The 24870-nt window shown below is 37.8% G+C and overlaps 1 protein-coding gene across 1 annotated transcript in view; it reads left to right on the top strand.

Moving 5' to 3' along the window:
* Positions 1-24654, top strand: part of REL (REL proto-oncogene, NF-kB subunit) — a 45218-nt gene extending 20564 nt beyond the window's left edge. Inside the window, exons 5-10 of the mRNA XM_055399256.2 lie at positions 10247-10387; positions 15245-15349; positions 15455-15667; positions 16243-16311; positions 16446-16517; positions 17583-24654. Of these exons, the coding sequence (XP_055255231.1) occupies positions 10247-10387; positions 15245-15349; positions 15455-15667; positions 16243-16311; positions 16446-16517; positions 17583-18364 (1382 nt within the window). The 3' untranslated portion in view covers positions 18365-24654. The remainder of the gene's footprint in view (positions 1-10246; positions 10388-15244; positions 15350-15454; positions 15668-16242; positions 16312-16445; positions 16518-17582) is intronic.
* Positions 24655-24870: the final 216 nt, after the last annotated feature.

The following is a 24870-nucleotide window of genomic DNA, read 5'->3' as shown; positions in this document are numbered from 1 at the left end:
GACAATTCTAATGCTGGTGATGCATGGACCACACTTTGAGGAACTCTGATAAACTGGCTAGATTGAGTTTCTCAAGCATGGCATTTAAAGCCCTTCATATTCTGATCCTTGTTTTCCATTCCAGCATCATCTCTAGGTATCATCTTCTGCTTCTGTGTTCTTCTGTTTGCAGTTCCTTGCATGAAATGCTTTAATCTGTCTGGTAAATTCTTTCTGCTCATCCCTCAAATTTAAGGGACATTTCTTTCATGCTTTCTGTGATCTTCTTGGAGCGAAGTATCTGTTTCCCCAAAGTGCTGTATATTTCTAACACTGTTTGCTATAAATTTATTTATGTTTCTCCCTCACTAAATTGTGAGACTCTGAAAGGTAGGAACCATTCGTCTGTACATCTCTGGTACCTAGACCAGTGTCAGATACACAGAAGAAGTATAATTAAAATATGTAGACAGAATAAATAAATAACTGAATGAACATGCTTTGTTTGTACTTGTCTACCAAAATTACTCAAATTGCTTTCCTTATCTGAAATGCATTTTCAGTTCTCTTGAGCCCAAAGTCCTATCCCCTTAATTATACCATTCACTTAGCAATTGATCACAAAAAGCTTTATGATAACTATTAGGTCATTCAGTTGTCTTCTGAGATGAATTTCATGCTTATTGTGGACAGAGTCTCTAATGGAACTTATTTATATTTGACTTTGGCATCTAAACAATGTATTTGTGTTACTGTTATATTAGATATTTATCTTCACAGCCAAGTACCTTTAGGCAATGTGTTTTCTCCCTGTATACAGTAGGTTACTCATCTTAACTACTTATGCATTCATTCCTTTGACAGATTTTTACCTTATTTTATCCTTATAGTCCCAGGTTGTTCTTGGTGCTCAGGATAAGTCAGTGAATAGAACAGATAGAAATCCCTGCCTTTGAATAACTTATATTCTAGGGAGAGAGACTAGGAGTTAACAATTAAACGTAATAAACAAGTATATAATTTATTGCGAAGCCCAAGTGGTACAGTGGTAAAGAATCTGCCTACCAGTGCAGGAGGTGCAAGAGATAACGGGTTCATTCCCTGTGTGGGGAAGATCCCCTGGAGTAGGAAATGACAACCCACTCCAATATCCTTGCCTGCAAAGTTTCATGGACAAAATAGCCTGCTGGGCTACAAGCCTTAGGGTTGTGGAGTCAGACATGATTGAATGGCTGAGTAGCCACACACACACATAATTTATTAGACAGCTAGAAATACTAAAGGATAAAAGCAGCAGTGTAAGGAGCCAGGAATCTGTAGTTAGGGGGATGGATTATAACTTTAAATAGAATGATTAGAGTCACCTCATTCTCTATTCTGATGTGGTTTTTGTAATATAAATGTTCTGTGTTTTATTGTTTTTCCTAGACTGTTGAAATAAAACCTAAAATGTGCATTTCTAATATTAAGCAAAACATATAATATCTAATCCGCCTGAAAGAACTCAAAACATTAAAAACTAATGGAAGTAATCTGAACTCAATTTTAGAGTTACCCTTTCTTGGTTGTTTATTCTGTGTTATTTTCAGAATATACCAGTAAATTCTACCACTTGTGTAGGAATTTGCCAGAGCTGAACTGACACTTTTTAAAATAGATGTATCACTTTACACAGGAAAATTCTACTGATAAAAAATTACAAGATTAGTATCTGACTTTGTGTTATATATTTATGATATATAGAAACAATGGAATTGGAAATGTTTAGCTGAATGGGATCTACCAATTCTGGTCTATAGACAATCTGATTATGACAGTCCATTTCCTAAAGATCAAGTATGTGAAAATACAACGACTATTAAAAATTGTTTTTGCTTTGTGTGTATCTAGGATGTTTAAGGTGAGTTCTTTCTTGCCATTAGTTCTTTAAAATAGTAGCTCTCTCTTGCAGAAAGGGACATACAGTAGTCAAGTAGTATTAAACTTGAGACTACATGTAAAATACCAGTTCAAATTATCTAATATGTGCTAAAGTCTAAATTGGATGGAGGAATTTAATTAAGGGCTTCGATAGCAAATTTTAACTGTGTTCATTTAGCTGGCACCAAAAAAAAAAAAAAAGACAGACTTCATGGGGGACTCTTACTGTAAAAGCAGGGAAAAAAATTTTAGTTATCACTTTCTGGCTATGTATTTAATGATATTGTAAGGAATTCTAATATTCAGTGATTAAAAGCCATAAGATTTTTACAGTAAAGATTCACAATTCTGTTTTATTAGTTACTTTATACTGTTTTTCATGTACAGAGGACACTGAGTTGTTAGGGGAGCACAAAGGCTGTTTTATAGTTAAGTTTGGTAGGATAGTTTTCTATTGGTGGTCTGAAAGGGAATGCAGTTTAAAAAGACAGATTGTCTCTAACAAGATTCTCCTCTCTAAAGTGTGGTTAAATACAAGAAAATAAGAGCCTTTCCTCACAACTTAAAGCTTAAAAAGCAAGAAGGAAGAAAAAGCTTTTGTGTACTTTGTTATCCTTTCTTCATTGCAATCGTTTTAGAAAGCCTTCTTTATTACCCTGTGCAGAACTTGGGACACTTCTTTTATGCCTTCAGTATAAAAGCATATGCCTTGAACATACTCCTATTATAATAACACTTTTCATCTTATTACATTATATAATTTCAGCTTATATATCTGTTTCTCATCCAGACACTAATCTCACTAAGGGCAGGCACTGTCTTTTCATATCTCTATTTGGCATTTGTTTTACTGTGTAGCACATAGTAAAAACCCAATAAATATGTTGAAAGAATAAGTAATGAATGGTAGACTGTTGTGACCATTCACCTTTTGCCTGGCACACAAGCACTTAAATGTTAGCTTTTACTGTATTATATCTATATATTTTAAGTAACAGAAATTAAATGAATTATCACTAAACTTTGTTTTTCTTCCTTAAATGAGACATAGCTCTTAAAATTGTTAATCTGTGTACTGTATATTTTTGCCCCATTAATCACTTTTTAAATTTTAGTAATATTTAGTAATAATTAGAATTTTAGAAAAGTCACATCTCTAGAGCTAGTAGGTGTTAAAATTGATTTAAAAATTTTAATCCCTACTTTCAGAAATCATGATCATATCTTTTTGATAAAAATAAAATTCTTATTGCATGTACACTGCTCCTAAGACTAAGGAGTGACATTTATTTATAAAGATGGCTTAAGGAGAATAATTGTTACCTTGTATTTATTCTTTTGATAAGGTGTAAAGAGAAATTTTAAATGAGTTTAAGAGAAATTTAAGAGAATTTAATTGATTAGTCTCATGCTTACTTTTGTTAGATTTGCAACTATCATTTTTCACATTGCAGAATTTTTTAAATAAGGCCTTTTGTATTATGCTATGTATGTATTAAAAAGCCTACAGTAAACATTATCTAAGTGGAGGAAAAGGAAGCATTCACTCTGAAGTTAGGGATGAAAACAGGATGTGCACTCTTGCTGCTTCTATTTGTACTGTAGTGGAGATTGTAACCAGTGCATAGAGATTCAGCCAAAACTGAGAAATAAAACCAATTATTGGAAGCTGTTATTTACAGTGAGACTGCAAAAGGATATAGAAGTTATTAATATGTTTATTAATAAAAGGGTGAATGCATATAAAATTAACCTACAAAAGTCAGTTGCATTTCCATAGAACAGCAGCAAATAATTAAAGGAAATATTGTCAGAAAATATAAAATACCTAGCAACAGATCTAAGAAATCATGATCAAGATTTCTTTAGAGAAAATTTCAAAATTTTATTATGAGATAATTGTTGTTTTATTGTTTAGCTACTAAGTCACGTCCGATTCTTTTTGTGATGCCATGGACTGTAGCCTGCCAGGCTCCTCTGTCCATGGGATTTCCCAGGCAAAAATACTGAAGTGGGTTGCCATTTCCTTCTCTGGAAGATCTTCCCAACCTAGGGATGAAACCCACATCTCCTGCAATGGCAGGTGGATTCTTTACCACTGAGTCACTAGGGAAGCCCATTATGAGAACACCTAGATAGCTGGAGAGGTATATCATGTTCTTTATTATCAGTATTGTAAGGTAGTATTTTTTCCCAAATTGATATATAGGTTCAGTGAAATTCCAAACTCCCAACAAGAATTTTCAAGAAATATGATAATATGATTCTGAACAGGAAAGGGAATAGTTTATAGAAGAGGAACAGCAATGAGAAACTGACCTTATCAGCTATCCAGTTCAGTTCAGTTGCTCAGTCGTGTCTGACTCTTTGCGACCCCATGAATCACAGCATGCCAGGCCTCCCTGTCCATCACCAATTCCCGGAGTTCACTCAAACTCATGTCCATCGAGTCGGTGATGCCATCCAGCCATCTCATTCTCTGTCGTCCCCGTCTCCTCCCGCCCCCCAATCCCTCCTAGCATCAGACTCTTCCAGTGAGTCAACTCGTCGCAGGAGGTGGCCAAAGTATTGGAGTTTCAGCTTTAGCATCAGTCCTTCCAATGAACACCCAGGATTGATCTCCTTTAGAATGGAATGGTTGGATCTCCTTGCAGTCCAAGGGACTCTCAAGAGTCTTCTCCAGCACCACAGTTCAAAAGCATCAATTCTTCAGCGATCAGCTTTCTTCACAGTCCAACTCTCACTTCCATACATGACCACTGGAAAAACCATAGTCTTGACTAGACGGACCTTTGTTGGCAAAGTAATGTCTCTGCTTTTTAATATACTATCTAGGTTGGTCATAACTTTCCTTCCAAGGAGTAAGCGTCTTAATTTCATGGCTGCAATCAGCATCCGCAGTGATTTGGGAGCCCAAAAAAATAAAAGTCTGACACTGTTTCCACTGTTTCCGCATCTATTTGCCATGAAGTGATGGGACTGGATGCCATGATCTTCATTTTCTGAATGTTGAGCTTCAAGTCAACCTTTTTACTGTCCTCTTTCATTTTCATCAAGAGGCTTTTTAGTTCCTCTTCACTTTCTGCCATAAGGGTGGTGTCATCTGCAATATCTGAGGTTATTGATATTTCTCCTGGCAATCTTGATTCCAGCTTGTGCTTTTTCCAGCCCAGCGTTCCTCATGATGTACTCTGCATATAAGTTAAATAAGCAGGTGACAGTATACAACCTTGACGTACTCCTTTTCCTATTTGGAACCAGTCTGTTGTTCCATGTCCAGTTCTAACTGTTGCTTCTTGACCCGCATACAGGTTTCTCAAGAGGCAGGTCAGGTGGTCTGGTATTCCAATCTCTTTCAGAATGTTCCACAGTTTATTGTGATCCACACAGTCAAAGACTTTGGCATAGTCAATGAAGCAGAAATAGATATTTTTCTGGAACTCTCTTGCTTTCTTCATGATCCAGCAGATGTTGACAGTTTGATCTCTGGTGCCTCTGCCTTTTCTAAAACCTGCTTGAACATCTGGAAGTTCACTGTTCACATATTGCTGAAGCCTGGCTTGGAGAATCAGCTATTAGGACTTATTATGAAGAAATAGTTATGAGATATTGGGGTTTATTATGAAGTACTAGTTAAGTAGTATTATGGTAACAATAGACTCAATGACCAGTAGAGTAAAACTGAGTGCCCAGAAACAGACTTATGAAAATATGAAACTTTAGCAAATGACAGTGGTAGCATGTCTGATCAAAAGGGAGGAAATACTGATAGCTGATAAATGAAGCTGGAGAAAGTTGGATTCCCTGCCTCTCGCCATATATAAAAATCAGCTTTCAAATGCCTTAGATTTCAGTGTTGATCAATACTTTAAAAATTCTTAGTATAAAAGAAAAAATCTAAATATATGTATATTTATATATATAAACCTCTTAGTATAAAATGTTGGTAGATAGATTTTAGTCCTTGGTGTCTATAGAAAGATAAGACATGAAGTGTTTTCTATAAAACAGTTGATAAATTTGATGACATTTTAAATTTCAGTTTATTATGTTTTTCGGTTCTATTGAATTTTGCTTGGTTCCTTTTCTAATAGTTTCAAGTACTCTGCTGAACTCTCAGTATTATCTTTAACTCCTTAAATATATTAAATGTAGTTATTTTAAATCATGTGTCTGAAAACTTAATTATTTGGAATGTTTGTGGTCTGTTTCTATATGTTATTTTTCTTGTCTTAAAAAAATTTGTCTCTTATGCCAGGACTTCCCTGGTGGCTCAGAGATAAAGAATCCACCTGCAATGCAGGAGACATGGGTTCAGTCCCTGAGTTGGGAAGATCCTCTGGAGAAGGGAATGGCTACCCACTCTAGTATTGTTGCTTGGAGAATCCCATGGACAGAGGAGCCTGGCTGGCTACAGTCCATGGGATCAAAAAGAGTCAGACATGACTAAGCAACCAACACTTTCACTTTCACTTCTTCTTATGCCTGCTTATTTAAAATAGAGTACAATATTCTGGCCTGGAGAATTCCATGGACTGTATAGTCCATGGGGTCACAAAAAATCAGACACTACTAAGCCACTTTCACTTTCACCAATCACTTTATACACAGAGTTTTGAGGTCTAGGATGCTCCCTTCAGAAGGCTTTCTTGTGGTAGGTGGCTAGTCACACTAGAAGTCTGAGATCATCTAAAATTAGTGAATGATTTAGCTTATTTGAAGCTGAGCTTTTATCCCTGTGAGGTCTGGTATCTTTCCATCCAGTTCATCCTTACTCTGGGTTTAGCTTCTCAAGAGCCCCAGCCAAAGCACTGGGCATTTATCAGATTCTCTATCTTTGGCAGACCCTGCACTGTTTTATTTTTCTTTCATCTATAGTCTTTTGAAAGCTCATCTCAATTTCTCATCCTCTTCAGTTCAGTTCAGTTCAGTTCAGTCGCTCAGTCGTGTCCGACTCTGCAACCCCATGAATCACAGCACGCCAGGCCTCCCTGTCCATCACCAACTCCCGGAGTTCACTCAAACTCTTGTCCACAGAGTCGGTAATGCTATCCAGCCATCTCATTCTCTGTTGTCCCCTTCTCCTCCTGCCCCCCAATCCCTCCCAGCATCAGAGTCTTTTCCAGTGAGTCAACTCGTCACATGAGGTGGCCAAAGTATTGCAGTTTCAGCTTTAGCATCAGTCCTTCCAATGAACACCCAGGATTGATCTCCTCTAGAATGGACTGGTTGGATCTCCTTGCAGTCCCAGGGACTCTCAAGAGTCTTCTCCAACACCACAGTTCAAAAGCATCAGTTCTTTGGCGATCAACTTTCTTCACAGTCTAACTCTCACATCCATACATGACCACGGGAAAAACCATAGCCTTGACTAGACGGACCTTTGTTGGCAAAGTAATGTCTCTGCTTTTTACTATACTATCAAGGTTGGTCATAACTTTCCTTCCAAGGAGTAAGCGTCTTTTAATTTCATGGCTGCAATCAGCATCTGCAGTGATTTTGGAGCCCAAAAAAATAAAGTCTGACACTGTTTCCACTGTTTTTCCATCTATTTCCCATGAAGTGATGGGACTGGATGCCATGATCTTTGTTTTCTGAATGTTGAGCTTCAAGCCAACCTTTTCACTCTCCTCTTTCACTTTCGTCAAGAGGCTTTTGAGTTCCTCTTCACTTTCTGCCATAAGGGTGTTGTCATCTGCATATCTGAGCTTATTGATATTTCTCTCGACAATCTTGATTCCAGCTTGTGCTTCTTCCAGCCCAGGGTTCCTCATGATGTACTGTGCATATAAGTTAAATAAGCAGGGTGACAATATACAGCCTTGACGTACTCCTTTTCCTATTTGGAACCAGTGTGGTGTTCCATGTACAGTTCTGACTGTTGCTTCCTGACCTGCATACAGGTTTCTCAAGAGGCAGGTCAGGTGGTCTGGTATTCCCATCTCTTTCAGAATTTTCCATAGTTTATTGTGATCCACACAGTCAAAGGCTTTGGCATAGTCAATGAAGCAGAAATAGATGTTTTACTGGAACTCTCTTGCTTTCTCCATGATCCAGCGAATGTTGGCAGTTTGATCTCTGGTGCCTCTGCCTTTTCTAAAACCTGCTTGAACATCTGGGAGTTCACTGTTCACATATTGCTGAAGCCTGGCTTGGAGAATTTTGAGCATGACTTTACTAGCGTATGATATGAGTGCAATTGTGCGGTAGTTTGAGCATTCTTTGGCATTGCCTTTCTTTGGGATTGGAATGAAGACTGACCTTTTCCAGTCCTGTGGCCACTGCTGAGTTTTCCCAATTTGCTGGCATATTGAGTGCAGCACTTTCACAGCACCATCTTTGAGGATTTGAAATAGCTCAACTGGAATTCCATCACTTCCACTAGCTTTGTCCGTAGTGATGCTTTCTAAGGCCCACTTGACTTCTCATCCTCTTAGCTACCTCTAAATTGGAAAGATATATCTGGAAAGCAAGAAGCCTCTTATCCTGAGTTTACCTCTCTGGGTTTCTTTGATCCTGACTTATAATAAATATTTCTTTATTCCCATTACTGATTTATTAACCAGTTTACTTTTCCTTCATGAGGTCTCATTTATAAACAGTGGGATCCACTCAGATGTATGTAACACCACCATAGTCAAGATGAGAAATATATCTACTACCTCCACTATTACTACAAAATTTCTTTGTCTACCTCCCAGTCACTTTCCTCTCCCCTCTCTGGCTCCAGTCAGCTATTTGCTTTCTTTTGTCATCAATTAATCTTTTCTAGAATTTTCGTACAAATGAAAGCATGTGGTATATATTTTATATCTGGTTCCTTTTGCTCATGTAATGTTTTTGAGATACATACATGTTTGTGTATATATTCATAGGTCTTTTTTTATTACATAGCTGTTATAGTTAGTTTATCCATTCACATAGGTTTGTTTTTAAACTTGTCAGAGCACTTTTCTAATTTATTTTTGTGTGTATTGATTACTCATCTTAGGAATTGAAAAACATTGTCTTAAACTGTAAATTCATAATGTTTAAAAAAATTATTTTGATGAGGTGGATCTCTCATTGCCTACCTAATTGTGCCAGCAGAGATTGCTGTGGTACAGGTGTTTATATCATAACATTTGACCTTTTAGTTGTACAGATAGGCTCTTTGGAGCTCTTTTTGTAGGCTCTTTGGAATTGTAGGCTTAAGAATGCTGACAGTGGAATGATTTTTAATATCATGATAGCTACTGAGTATAGTTTAAAAACAGTCAAAAATAAATTGTCATTTTTATTTATTTATTTATTTATTTATTTTTAATTGTCATTTTTATTATTGCTAACTGTGAGAATAAAGAATTTGGGTTTTCATCGTTTTCAAATTTCATATTTCAAGTTTCAATGCTTTTTGAAAAATAAAATTTTCATATAATATATGTATTTTATGTTTTTTATAAACATGGCTGTTAATTATAGTTGATTGCTATACCTTATAGCATTCTTTGAAAACGCAGTTATATTTTCCTTTGGAACTAGATTTATTTTAAATAGCAGTTTAACAGACTGTCATTATATTCTGTCATAAAACATGTTAAAAAAATTTTTTTCAGAACTGTAAAATTTTCCTGGGTTTTTTGTTTGTTTGTTTTTTTTTGAGGAAAAAGTTTGCACATAAAATTTCTTAAGGAAACTAGCTGACTTAACTCATCTAATATCCTCTTGGTATTTGATCCCTAAAATATTGATCTAAGTTTTTAGTAAATATTCCTGTGTATGTCATTTTTATGCAACACATATGTAAAATTTTGTAATAGGGTTCAGTTTTTTTTAAGAGCATAGGCTCTGGATTCAGTGGCCTGAGTTTGAATTCTTCTCTGCCACTTCTTAGCTGTGAAACATTAGATATGTAATTTCATTTCTTTAAAATCAGTTCCTCATCTGTAAAATGGAATAGTTCTTATGCAGAGTTTGGAGATAATTTGCAGAGTCCTTAACGCATGACTGAACTAAATATGTATTTGTTAAATTAATGAATGAATATCTAGTCTCTGTTACATAAAACCTACAACCATTTTTTGTAAAAATTTGATTTATGCAACTTTGGGGTTCTGCTTTAAATACCAGATGACTGGGATAGTTACTCCCTGACCATGGTCATTGCTTATGAATTATGATGGATAATGAAGTATATGATGAAAAGCATAAAAGGCTGGCTTGAGATTGTATACCATTGTATTTTTGTTAGTACAAATTTGGATGCTACTAAAGGTTATTGGTTGTATTGGGCAGGGAGGAGGACTTAACAGGGCTTTAGTTCTATGTGACTAATCTATATTCTTATTTTTTTTATTGTACTATTCAGTCCCTGAACAACAGTTGCTTGATATTGAAGATTGTGACCTCAACGTGGTAAGATTATGTTTTCAAGTTTTCCTCCCTGATGAACATGGTAATTTGACAACTGCTCTACCTCCTGTTGTCTCCAACCCAATTTATGACAACCGTAAGTTGTTTTTCTTGTATTTGTAGCCTTGACTTTTTATTTGATTATTTATTTGGCCACGCTGGGTCTCTGTTGCTGCACGGGCTTTTCTCTAGTTGGAGAGAGCAGGGGCTGCGTCTTTGAGGTGCACAGGCTTCTCACTGTGGTGACTTCTCTTGTGGAGCACATGCTCTAGGGCACTGACTCAGGAGTTGCAGCACTCGGGCTCAGTAGATGTGGTGCACAGGCTTCCCCGCATCATGTGGAATTTCCCAGCTAGGATCGGACCCATGTCCCCTGAATTGGCAGGCAGATTCCTAACCATTGGACCACCAGGGAAGTCCCAGTGTTAGCTTTTTAAATTTTTTTAAAGTATTTTGGCAATTTAAAAAACAAGTATACTCATTATGGGAAAATTCAAACATTATGGAGTAGGTGTTATCTATCTGAAGTAGATAACAGGCAGACTAAACCTCCTATAATCTCAGTCTACAAAGATATTTCATCAGTTTCTTCTTAATATATATACAGCAAATACCTCATCTCATCATCATCATCATCATCATTCACACCATTTATTTTTGGCAACTTTTTGAAAAATCATCACTGATTTTTTAACTTTTTTTTTCTCTTAGAAACATATCTTGAACCTCTTTCCCTTTCAGGAACCTTATTCTTTTCAGTAGCTGCATATGATATAACTGTATAATAATTTTATAAATCATTAGCCTGTTACAAGGCATTTGGTTTGTTTCCCTCTCAATTTTTTTCTTTTTTCTTTAACAAATTGTACCGCAGTAAATACACCCTATATGTGCCTATCTTGTGCAGATGTCCCTAGCATAAATTTGTGGAAGTAGAAATGTTGGCAAATGGTAGATTAAAGGATCTGGGTATTTATAGTTTTAAAGATTATGAAATTGCCCTCAAGTATTTCTGTGTATGTATACTCTTACATATGTGCCCAACAGTGGTGTATGACTATAGCAGTTCTATGTGCAAAAAGATAGTGGAACGTAGAGTTATAAAGGTAAGGTAAATCAGACTGTCCTCATCATGGAGATCTTTGAATGCTACGGAATTATTGGAATAATGTTGACCAGATAATAGGAAGTATGAAAACTGCATTGCCATAGCGATATGGTCATGATTTTAAAAGTTCAATCTGATGAGAGTGTATGGGATGGATAGGAAAAATCACAGTTTACAAGCAGGGAGGTTTAATTAGAGGATGTGTTAATGTCTAGAATTGAAATCATAAGGCTCTAAATAAACCAGGGCAATGCCATTAAGAAAGGAAAGGAATAGATGTGAAGATTAAGGTACTGAGTGTCCTTTATTTGTTTATACACTAAAGCTTTTATTGCTATTTATAAGCAGAGATATTACTTTGCCAACAAAGGTCTGTCTAGCCAAGGCTATGGTTTTTCCAGTGGTCATGTATGGATGTGAGAGTTGGACTGTGAAGAACGCTGAGCACCGAAGAATTGATGCTTTTGAACTGTGGTGCTGGAGAAGACTCTTGCGAGTCCCTTGGACTGCAAGGAGATCCAGCCAGTCCAGCCTAAAGGAGATCAGTCAGTCCTGGGTGTTCATTGGAAGGACTGATGCTGAGGCTGAAACTCCAATACTTTGGCCACCTCATGCGAAGAGTTGACTCATTGGAAAAGACTCTGATGCTTGGAGGGATTTGGGGCAGGAGGAGAAGGGGACAACAGAGGATGAGATGGCTGGACGGCATTACCGACTCAATGCATATAAGTTTGGGTGAACTCTGGGAGTTGGTGATGGACAGGGAGGCCTGGCATGCTGCAATTCATGGGGTCGCAAAGAGTTGGACATGACTGAGTGACTGAACTGAACTGATCCTGTAAATTGTTTTCCTAAAATTTTCCATCAAAAAGGAATAAAACGTATTACTAAGGTTCAGTTGAATTCAGTCACTCAGTTGTGTCTGACTTTTTGTGACCCCATGGACTGCAGCACGCCTGGCCTCCCTGTCCATAAGCAGCTCCCAGAGTTTACTCAAACTCATGTCCATTGAGTCGGTGATGCCATCAACCATCTCATCCTCTGTCATCCCCTTCTCCTCCTACTTTCAATCTTGCTGAGCATTAGGTCTTTTCCAAGGAGTCAGTTCTTTATATCAGGTGGCCAAAGTATTGGAGTTTCAGCTTCAACATCAGTCCTTCCAAAGAATATTCAGGACTGATTTCCTTTAGGATGGACTGGTTGGATCTCCTTGCAGTCCAAGGGACTCTCAAGAGTCTTATCCAACACCACAGTTCCAAAGCATCAATTCTTTGGTGCTCAGCTTTCTTTATGGTCCAACTCTCACATCTATACATGACTACTGGAAAAACCATAGTAATTTTGAGCATTACTTTGCTAGCGTGTGAGATGAGTGCAATTGTGTGGTAGTTTGAGCATTCTTTGGCATTGCGTTTCTTTGGGATTGGAATGAAAGCTGACCTTTTCTAGTCCTGTGGCCACTGCTGAGTTTTCCAAATTTGCTTGCATATTGAGTGAAGCACTTTCACAGCATCATCTTTTAGGATTTGAAATAGTTCAAATGGAATTCCAGCACTTCCACTAACTTTGTTCGTAGTGATGCTTCCTGAGGCCCACTTGACTTTACATTCCAGGATGTCTGGCTCTAGGTGAGTGATCACACCATTGTGATTGTCTGGGTCGTGAAGATCTTTTTTGTATAGTTCTTCTTGTATTCTTGCCACCTCTTCTTAATATCTTCTGCTTCTGTTAGGTTTGGGTCCATACCATTCCTGTCCTTTATTGAGCCTATCTTTGCATGAAATGTTCCCTTGGTATCTCTGATTTCCTTGAAGAGATCTCTAGCTTTTCCCATTCTATTGTTTTCCTCCATTTCTTTGCACTGTTCACTGAGGAAGGCTTTCTTCTCTCTCTTTGCTATTCTTTGGAGCTCTGCATTCAAATGGGTATATATTTCCTTTTCTCCTTTGCCTTTCACTTCTCTTCTTTTCATAGTTATTTGTAAGGCCTCCTCAGACAACCAGTTTTGCCTTTTTTGCATTTATTTTTCTTGGGGATAGTCTTGATCCTTGCCTTCTGTACAATGTCACGAACCTCCGTCCATAGTTCTTCAGGTACTCTTATCAGATCTAATCCTTTGAATCTATTTCTCACTTCCACTGTGTAATCGTGAAGGTTTGATCTAGGTCATACCTGAATGGTCTAGTAGTCTTCCCTAGCTTCTTCAATTTAAGCCTGAATTTGGCAGTAAGGAGTTCATGATCTGAGACACAGTCAGCTCCTGGTCTTGTTTTTGCTGACTCTATAGAGCTTCTCCATCTTTGGCTGAAAAGAGTATAATCAGTCTGATTTTGGTATTGATCATGTGGTGATTCCATGTGTAGAGTCTTCTCTTGTGTTGTAGGAAGAGTGCTTTCTCTTGGCAAAACTCTATTAACCTTTGCCCAGCTTCATTCTGTTCCAAGGTCAAATTTGCCTGTTATTCCAGGTATTTCTTGACTTCCTACTTTTGCATTCCAGTCCCCTATAATGAAAAGGACATCTTTTGTTGTGTGTTAGTTCTAGGTCTTGTAGGTCTTCATAGAACTGTGCAACTTCAGCTTCTCCAGCATTACTGGTTGGGGCATAGACTTGGATTACTGTGATATTGAATGAATTGCCTTGGAAATGAACAGATCATTCTGTCATTTTTGAGACTGCATCCAAGTACTGCATTTCAGACTCTTGTCAACTGTGATGGCTCCTCCATTTCTTCTTGCCCACAGTAGTAGATATAACGGTTGTCTGAATTAAATTCACCCATTCTAGTCCATTTTAGTTTGCTGATTCCTAAAATATTGATGTTCACTCTTGCCATCTCCTGTTTGACAACTTCCAATTTGCCTTGATTCACGGACCTATGCAGTACTGCTCTTTACAGCATCGGACTTTACTTCTATCACTAGTCACATCCACAGCTGGGTGTTGTTTATGCTGTGACTCCGTCTCGTCATTCTTTCTGGAGTTATTTCTCTACTGATCTCCAGTAGCCTATTGGTCACCTACCGACCTGGGGAGTCCATCTTTCAGTGTCCTATCTTTTTGCCTTTTCATATTGTTCATGGGGTTCTCAAGGCAAGAATACTGAAGTGGTTTGCCATTCCCTTCTCCAGTGGAGCATGTTTTGTCAGAACTCTCCACCATGACCCGTCCGTCTTGGGTGGCCCTACATGGTGTGTCTCATAGTTTTATTGAGTTAGACAAGGCTGTGGGTGCAGCAGATATGGATATGGCATAAACCCTCTTGGAGGAACTCACCATTAACCCCACCATGGAGCCACCAGAACTTACACAGGACTGGGGAAACAGAATCTTGGAGGGCACTAACAGAACCTCGTGCACACCAGGACCCGGGAGAAAGATGCAGTGACCGCACAAGGGACTGACACAGACTTGCCCCTGAGCGTCCAGAAGTCTCTGGTGAAGGTGTGGTTTGGCGGTGGCATGCTGCAGGGTTGGGGGTGCTGAGTGTAGCAGTGCATTCATCGGACCTTTTGAAGGAGGTCGCCATTATCTTCATTGCCTCCACCATAGTTTGGCCCCAAGTGAATAACAGAGAGGGAACACAGCCCCACCCATCAATAGAAAATTGGATTGGAGATTGACTGAGCACGGACCCGCCCATCAGAACAGACCCAGTTTCTCCCTCGCTCAGCCTCTCCCATCAGGAAGCTTCCATAAGCCTCTTATCCTTCTCCATCAGAAGGCAGACAGACTGAAAACCAAAATCACAGAAAACTAACCAGTCTGATCATCATGGACCACAGCATTGTCTAACTCAATTACTAAGGTAGCAACCCATTAAAAAAAAAAATCCTTTGTATTTAGGTGCTCCTAATACTGCAGAATTAAGGATTTGTCGTGTAAACAAGAACTGTGGAAGTGTCAAAGGAGGAGATGAAATATTTCTGCTCTGTGACAAGGTTCAGAAAGGTATTTTTTGGGTTTGTTTGTTTGTTTCATTGAATTCAGAATATATTTTAAATTGATTGGTACATTTTACTTTGTGTTCGAATTATTTGTTTTCGTATTCACTAGACGACATAGAAGTTCGGTTTGTGTTGAATGAGTGGGAAGCAAAAGGTGTCTTTTCACAAGCTGATGTACACCGTCAAGTAGCCATTGTTTTCAAGACTCCACCATACTGCAAAGCTATAACGGAACCGGTAACAGTAAAGATGCAGTTGCGGCGACCTTCCGATCAGGAAGTTAGTGAATCTATGGATTTTAGATACCTGCCAGATGAAAAGGGTATGACCTTTTGTATTAATGTTTTATGTGTTTCTCAGTCCTGCTAAGAACATTTTCTTGTAAGATATATTAGAATACAGTCATGTTATTTATTCTCAGTTTTCTTTTCCTTAAAGTTTTTTGTTGATTTTTGACTCATCTTTGTGCTCTTTGAATCTCTTTCTTAGGAAAGGTATCTGGAATAATTTCAACATATCTAAACTGTTTATCAGAATTTGTTTTATATTTGAGATTCTGTTTTGGTCCTTATTTTGCCTTCTTGATAGATGGCAAACTTGCCACTCAGGAAGTGGTCTCCATCTTGGTCCTTATCTGCCCATAGCCCATTAATTGACATTAGTTAACCTGTAGGTGTTATAATAAAACAAGATGAATATTATAAACTATTTTTTACTAAGAGAATAATGCCCTTTATTACTGACTTGGGGCATATTTTGTGACATTTAGAAATCCATGTTATGTACATTTATTTAAAGCATTTTCTTGTAGGAATAAAACATCTATATATATGTGTTAAAAGAGAGGAAGCATACTCATTGATGATTCACACATTTTCCCGATTTCTTTCTAACCAGACACATATGGAAATAAAGCAAAGAAACAAAAAACAACTCTGCTTTTCCAGAAACTGTGGCAGGATTGTGGTAAGAATATTTTGGTTTGATTGGTATTTAAGTAAATTTGGTGTTTTTTTTTTTCTTTATTCAGTTTTTCAAATTTTAACTGATATACTGTTGTTTTTCAAATTACATTTAATAATGGAAAAAATTTATCACAGGAGTTAATTTTCCTGAAAGACCTAGACCTAGTCCCCTAGGACCAACTGGAGAAGGAAGATTCATCAAAAAAGGTATTTTATGCCCTATAGAGTATTCCTTGTGATCAGAGAGACCAGGTGTTTTGCATAATATACTGGAATTCCATTCTTAGTAACGAAAACTGTGTCTTTGATTTATTCCATTCCTACATATTTTTTTCATGCTATGAATATTGAATGAATTGATCTCAGCTTCTGAAAGTCCTGTTGGCAACTGTGATTATGTTTTGGGATTTATTGTTTGAGAAATTACACTTCATTCCTATGATGGTAATTGTACTAATTACAGTATGTCATGAAAGAAATGATTTAGACCTGGTCAATTGCCTGTATTTATTTATAAAGTTTTACTAGAACACAGCTCATTTGACTGCATAGTGTTTATGGCTCTTTTCTTGTACTATAGCTGCAGAGTTAAGAAGTTCCAATAGAGGCTGCATGGTCCACAAAGCCTAAAATATTTACTATCTGGCTTTTTATGGAAAAAAAGTTGCCAATTTCTGGTTTAGATCATTATCCAAGGTTAATTAGAAGTCTTTTTTTTCTTTTTACATTCTTAAACCAGTGCTTTTTCTTGGCTTAATATGTACAGCAGTCATATAATATGTAATTAAATATAGACTACTCCATTTTTTTCTGAAAATTTTATAGTACGTTAGTGTGAGTTATATCATAATATGGCTTAGAAATTTATGTAGATTTCTCAATCATCATTAATGTTTCCTCCATCCCTCCATTTTCTCCTGAAAGAAGAGAATTATGAAATGATTTTGAATATTTAGAGGCCCATTAAGTGAAATTCTGACATTTATCTTTCACATTTCAAAAGTACCTTTATAAGACCTCAGAAGCTAGATTTCCACATTTAACTGAAATGAAAATTTCTATGCCAAAATAACTTACCAAATTACTTTATAGGCATTTGTAAAACAGTATTATGGAATTCAGTTTTGGACTTATGTAATAATTATAATCCTATTTAACATTTGTATTTGAAGTATTACATTGATTTCCTTGAAAATTTTTTTATGTTTATGTAATTTTAATTTAGAATTTTGTTCATTTCAGTTTTGTAAAAATACATTTCCTTCCCCACAGAACCAAACTTGTTTTCTCATGGTGCAGTTTTGCCAGAAACTTCCAGGCCTGTTTCAAGTCAAGCTGAATCCTACTATTCCTCCTCTGCGTCCATCTCAAGTACATTGTCACATCCTGCTTCAGCCATACTACCAATGGGTACTCAGTCTTCTTCAGGCTGGTCATCAATCGCCCACCCCACCTCACGCTCAGTCAATACAAATTCACTGAGTGGTTTTTCAACAGGGACACTTTCCTCTAATTCACAAGTTATCCCACCGTTCCTGGAAATGAGTGATCTAAATGCTTCTAATGCTTGCATTTATAACAATACTAATGACATAGGTAGAATGGAATCATCATCCGTATCACCAGCTGACTTATATGGTATTTCTGATGCCAGCATGCTGCCTAACTGCCCGGTGAACATGATAACGCCCAGTAATGACAGCATGAGGGAGACCGATAATCCGAGACTTGTGAGCATGAATCTTGAAAACCCTTCCTGTAATTCAGTGTTAGACCCAAGAGACTTGAGACAGCTCCATCAGATGTCTTCTTCCAGTATGTCAACAGTCACCAGTTCTAGTACTACTGCTTTTGTTGCACAGTCAGAGGCATTTGAGGGACCTGACTTTAATTGTGCTGATGACAGTATGATAAATGAGGCAGGACCATCAAATGGTACTAATGCAAACAGTCATAGTTTTGGTCAAAATAGTCAGTATTCAGGTATTGGAGCTATGCAGAATGAACAATTGAGTGATTCATTTCCATTTGAATTTTTTCAAGTTAACTTGTAAGATATAAATGGTTATTCAAGAATTAAATCCTTTTAAAGGTAACTATTTTGATGCTACCTTTATAAATGTAACATTTTATGTTTCCTTGACTGAGACTATACCACATTCATAGACCCTTGGACCCTTGAACAACATAGGTTTGAACCTATGGTCCCCTTATACGCAGATTTTCTTTACTGTGTCACAGCTGGAGTGTAGTTGAATTCATGGATGGAAAACCATGGAGACAGAGGGCCAACTATACAGTTTTTTTTTTAATTAGAATGTAATTGCTTTACAATGTTGTGTTACTCCAACTGTAGAGTTTTAAACACAAAATTTTCACTATACAGTGTGTGAGTACCCCAACCCCCATGTTGTTCAAGGGTCAGCTGTACTTATAAATAGGTATGTAAGGAGTTCCTCTAACAGGCAGTCTTGGCTTGGGAGCTTCTTGTTTTGCTGAGACAGACTTTGTTGAAATACAACAAATGCTCAGTGCTTGAAGCTATAGCCAAAAGAGAGGGAGGAGCTCATTTCCTAACTTCAGGAAGAGTTAGAAAAAGTCTAGTATTCATTTACAGAAGACTTTTGCTTCAAAAGTAGGTAAATCCCACAGACTGAACTCCTGGGCTATGATGCATTGTGGAGTCCTACATACAAAGAAAATTTACATAAACTAAATGTATGATGAATCTGACATGTTAAATACTGAATAAAATCAATTTTTCCACTTAAAAAAACAACTAACTTTGGGTTGTTTGGGGTATGTAGAAACAACCCATACATACTTTGGGTATGTAGAATACAAAATTGGAAACAGTCATAAAAGAAAAATTCCAAAATAGAAATTTAAAAGAGCTTTACTGTTTCTTCTTTTGAAACATTTAATAACAACAGAGTGTGGTGGGAATTCTGTCCTGAGAGTCCTGCCTCATTTCCCCAGGACAGACTGAGGGAGAACATTAGAGCAAGTCTTCACTTTTTTCAGGTATGCTTTTTTATACTTCTTTTATAATGTATTATTAGTTGAATGAACAGATATTTGCTTTTAAGCAAATTTAAGGTAAAACCTGTAATGGCTATGCCATTGGAAAAATTAATTCCTTTATTTTTGGGGACCCCTAAATAAACCCCAAGGTGACCCCTAAGGGGTTTTCTGAGGCTTTTTAGAGTTGCTAAGATTTACATGTAACTCAAACTTCCTTTAAAATGCTAAGTTGAGCAGAAGGCAGTAAGCTTTCAAGGTGTGGTTGTTCTCTACATTTTGTACTGTTTAGATCCAAACCTTTAAAATTGCTTAACTTTAGCTTTACAGTTGAGTTCAGTAGCTCAGTCGTGTCTGACTCTTTATGACCCCATGGACTGCAGCACGCCAGGCTTCTCTGTCCAACACCAACTTCTGGAGCTTACTCAAACTCACGTCCATCGAGTCAGTGATGCCATCCAACCATCTCATCCTCTTGTTGGCCCTTTATCCTTCCACCTTCAATCTTCCCCAGTTTCAAGGTCTTTTCTAATGAATGAGTTCTTTGCATCAGGTGGCCAAAGTATTGGAGTTTCAGCTTCAGCATCGGTCCTTCCATTGAACATTCAGGACTGATTTCCTTTAGGATTGAATGAGTTGGATCTCCTTGCAGTCCAAGGGACTCTCAAGAGTCTTCTCCAATACCACAGTTCAAAAGCATCAATTCTTCTGCACTCAGCTTTCTTCACAGTCCAACTCTCACATCCATACACGACCACTGGAAAAACCATAGCTTTGACTGGACGGACCTTTGTTGGCAAAGTAATGTCTCTGCTTTTTAATATGCTGTCTAGGTTGATCATAGCTTTCCTTCCAAGGAGCAAGTGTCTTTTAATTTCATGGCTGCAGTCACCATCTTCAGTGATTTTGAAGTCCAAGAAAATAAAGTCTGTCATTGTTTCCCCATCTATTTGCCATGAAGTGATGGGGCCAGATGCCATGATCTTAAGTTTTCTGAATGTTGAGTGTTAAGCTATCTTTTTCACTCTGCTCTTTCACTTTCATCAAGAGGCTCTTTAGTTCCTCTTCACTTTCTGCCATAAGGGTGGTGTCATCTGTATATCTGAGGTTATTGATACTTCTCCCAGGAATCTTGATTCCAGCTTGTGCTTCATCCAGCCTGGCCTTTCACATGATGTACTCTGCATATAAGTTAAATAAACAGGGTGACAGTATGCAGCCTTGACATACTCTTTTCCCAATTTGGAACCAGTCTGTTGTTCCATGTCCAGTTCTCACTGTTGCTTCTTGACCTGCATACCGATTTCTCAAAGGGCAGGTCAGGTGGTCTGGTATTCCCATCTCTTTCAGAATTGTCTGTAGTTTATTGTGATCCACATAGTCAAAGGCTTTGGCCTAGTCAATAAACCAGACGTAGATGTTTTTCTGGAACTCTCTTGCTTTTTCGGTGATCCAATGGATGTTGGCAGTTTGATCTGTTGTTTGTCTGCCTTTTCTAAATCCAGCTTGAACATCTGGAAGTTCACGGTTCACGTACTGTTGAAGCCTGGCTTGGAGAATTTTGAGCATTACTTTTCTAGCGTGTGAGATGAGTGCAATTGTGCGGTAGTTTGAACATTTGGCATTGTCTTTCTTTGGGATTGGAATGAAAACTGACCTTTTCTAGTCCTGTGACCACTGCTGAGTTTTCCAAAATTACATCCATGTTTTAAGAGGAAGAAGTTTCCTTGGACCTTTCCTTTTCTGTTTATTTTGAGTCCCAACTCACTGTGATCTCATCCAGTTTCATGCTGTCAACTCCCAAATTTTACCCCTAGCTTAGACCCACCCCTGAACTCCAGACTTGAAGAGAGAGAGAGAGAGAGAGAGAGAGAGCATGTGTGTGTATGTAGAACAGCTTGTGTAACATGTCTACATAAAATTCTAATTAAAGCTCAAACTAAACACACCCAGAGCTGAGTTCTTAATCTTCTCCCCCAAACTTGCTTGTTCTTCCTAAATAAATGGCAGTGCCATTTTTCTAGTTGCTCATATTCAAAACAGTGGAGTCATCTTTGCTTCTTTCTTTTTATCTCCCATATCCAATCCACCAACAAATCTGGTAGGCCCCACCTTTGAAGTATATCCAAAGCTAACCACCTCTTTTGACCTCTGCTGTTAATATCCTTTTCCAGACCATATCTTCTCTTGCCTAGATTGAATTATCGCTTCCCCAAACTCTTTACATCTTTGTGCTCTTGCAAGTCTGTTCTCTGTTGAGTAGCCACAGTGGTTATTTTTAAAACAAATGAAATCATATTCACTTGCTCAAAACTAGTCATTGGCTCCCTATCGCACTCAGAGTAGAGAACAAAGTCCTTAAAATTAGCCGGCCCACATTCCCTTCCTCTCCTCACCTCATCCACTACCATTTCCCCCTTCTCATTCAACTCCAGGCTCTCTGGCTTCAGCACTCCTCTTGAAAACACCAAGTACAACTATAAGCAGCTAATGAAACTAAATGAGTAAACGGTGCTGAGTACTTTTCTTTTTAAGCCACAGTTTCATTGTCTTAGTTAAAACAGGATTATTAAGTGGTGATTTTTTATTAGAAACTTTAATTGTAACAATGGGCTTCCCTGGTAGCTCAGTTGGTAAAGAATCTGCCTGCAATGCAGGAGACCTGGGTTCAATCTCTGGGCTGGGAAGATCCCCTGGAGAAGGGAACTGCTGCCCACTCCAGTATTCTGGCCTGGAGAATTCCATGGATTGTATAGTCCATGGGGTTGCAAAGAGTTGGCCACGACTGAGTACCTTTCACTTTCACTTAAGTATAACAACTGGAATTAAGTGTATTTTCTATTAATAAAAATGAATTTTGACCAAAAACCTAAGTATACTCCTGCCTCAGACCCTTTGGACTTGGTGTTCCCTCTGCCTTTAATGTTTTTCTCAGCTGTATATGTAGCTCACACCGTGCACCCTTCAATCTCATTCAGCTGTTACTTGATCAAGGCCTTCCTTGACTGTGTATACATTGGTACTCCACGTCTCCCCTCCTTTAAATTTGTCCATAACACTTACCATGATCTGATTCTTGTTTGTTTATATTTGTTTTCCTATACTAAATATAAGCTTCCTGAGGGCAAAGTTTTGTGTTTTTGTTGAATCCTGCATTTGTAGAACTGTGTCTGCTTCATATTAAACACTTAGTAAGTATTGAGCATTCAAAGTATTACTAATAGAACTTTGGTTTTTGAAAGAAAGAATAGCTTTAATTATTAAATGTTTATGATTTTTATAGTTCATGTGACATTTCAGTCTGTTTCATGTGACATTTAGTATATTATATCAGAATCAATCATTCAGGTTGATGATTAATAACTACTTTGCTTTCAAAGCTATTTAAAAGCAAAGTAATTCCAGTGACAAAATGACTGTAGGATTTGGACAGTAATCTTAATTGTGATGCTAAGTAATTTATTAAAGACCTAGTTTAATTTGCAACTAGACCCTACCACAATTGTTGAGCATATTCTTTGCTAGAAATAATGTCTTTTCACTTATATAGGGGCTTCCCTGGTAGCTCAGCTGGTAAAGAATCTGCCTGTTATGCAGGAGACCCTGGTTTGATTCCTAGGTCAGGAAGATCCCTTGGAGAAGTGCATGACAACCCACTCCAGTATTCTTGCCTGGAGAATCCCCATGGACAGAGGAGCCTGGTGGGCTACAGTCCATGGAGTCGCAGAAAAGTAGGACACAATTGAATGACTAAGCATATAGCACAGCATCCAACCAAACCATAAATTTAGTGGAATGATTAAAAATTAGTCAATTTTGTCAAAATGAGGAATGAGCAAATGTCATAAAAATGAAAATTCTGAGCTGAGTGATACTAGGAAATGAGAAGGGAGAGCACGATAAGACTGGGGGTCAGGATAGTTTGAGAAGCAATAAAGATACCTAACTCACTAATATTTCTGAGTTATAATTTCAAAATGACATACGTTTGTTATACAACTGTAAAAATCATAAGCATATACTTTAGTAGAACTTACCAGAAAAATCCTGAAGGCATAATTTCTTTCCTGTTCAAATTATGAATCCAGGATATCTCCAGACAGTGGCTTATAGATGATGAACTTTTTTTTAAATACAGAATCCTATAATTTTGTATAAACTTGCATTTATCAGCTTAAACACTGTTCAGTTCAATCGCTCAGTCGTGTCCGACTCTTTGCGACCCCATGAATCACAGCACTAGCTAAATGGATATTTTAAATTAAACAACCAACTTGTTCTGCAGGTTTTTTCCTGTCTAAGTGGAAGTAAGGTCCTGCTGTATTTGTATTCAGAGTATTTCCAAAGGCTTTTTATTTTTCAGGTGCTATTTATTGATCATAAATTTTATTTTATAATTTAAAAAAACTGGCAGCTTACGTTTTCTTTTTCTCTAAGTGTGGTTATACTTTCATCTGTTCTTCTATCACCCCACATTCAGTTTTGAGGAATAAAGGACCTCTTGCTTTGTAAGCTCTTGTTGTATAGCAGATCCCTCCTTTTCTCTCCCGTTTTGTTGTATCCTCATGAAACATTTAGTGCTTTTCTTTATAAACACGGTAAATGTTTTCTCTCGCCTAAAAGAGCAGTGATAAACACTTTTCCCACCGCTGCCATGCTTCCTCCCTTCATGTCCAGCACTGTCCAGCTGTGTGAAGTGCGTTCAGCCAGTCCTCACTTTCCAGTCCTTCTTAAGCCTGTCAAGCTTTCTCTTTTCTCCTCCTGTTTTCTTAGGATATTCTGGGAAGTAACCAGACACCGTCCCTTGTCAAATCTAGTGTCTTCTTAGCAGCCCTCACTCTGCTCAACCTATTCATAACCTGTCCTCTTGACCACTCCCTCCTAGGGTACTCCCCTCTGAGGCTGACTTTTGTTCCAGGGTCTCGATCCCAGCGCTCGGTTGGTGCTGCTTTTTCCCCTGGTTAAGCTCATGAGTGCCCAGAAGAAAACTTCAGCTTTCTGTCAAGAACTGGCCGCTCCTTTCACATTCTCGACTTTTCATTAATGGCATTACCATGTACCCTGCCACTGAAGATATTTAATAGAAACTTCGAAATCATATTTTATTCTTTTTTGTCCTCACACAGAGAGAGTTATCAAGTCTTTTTGGATCTGCCTTCTAAAAACCTCTCTTGCATTTGTCCCTGCTTCACTCCTGCTGCATTCTTAGTTTTTAGGCCTTCATTCTTTTTCCCTCACAAGAATCTTTTCCATATTGCTCCAGTTAAAAAAGAATTCCCCATACTTCCAATCCAGTATTACATAGTTAGCATTCCTTGAAAAACAAACAAAAACCTTTCTCAGGTCCCTAGGCCTCCATGCCTTTAACATGTTATCCACTCTGCCTCTGCTCTTCACAAACATAGCAAATGGGCCTTTGAGAGCTGTGTGATGTTTGGTCCTGCCTCCCTAGGCGAGGCACAGCTTTGCACATATCCCCATTGCAGACCTCCTTGCACTGAATTAATACACTTACATAGTTTATCTCATTCACCTTTGG

This window comes from Moschus berezovskii, chromosome 11 (assembly GCF_049115385.1).
Source record: "Moschus berezovskii isolate FMDL1 chromosome 11, NW_MosBer_1.0, whole genome shotgun sequence".
NCBI lineage: Eukaryota > Metazoa > Chordata > Mammalia > Artiodactyla > Moschidae > Moschus > Moschus berezovskii.
Note: the sequence above shows the minus strand (reverse complement) of the source record. Positions and strands in the feature narration are given on the sequence as shown.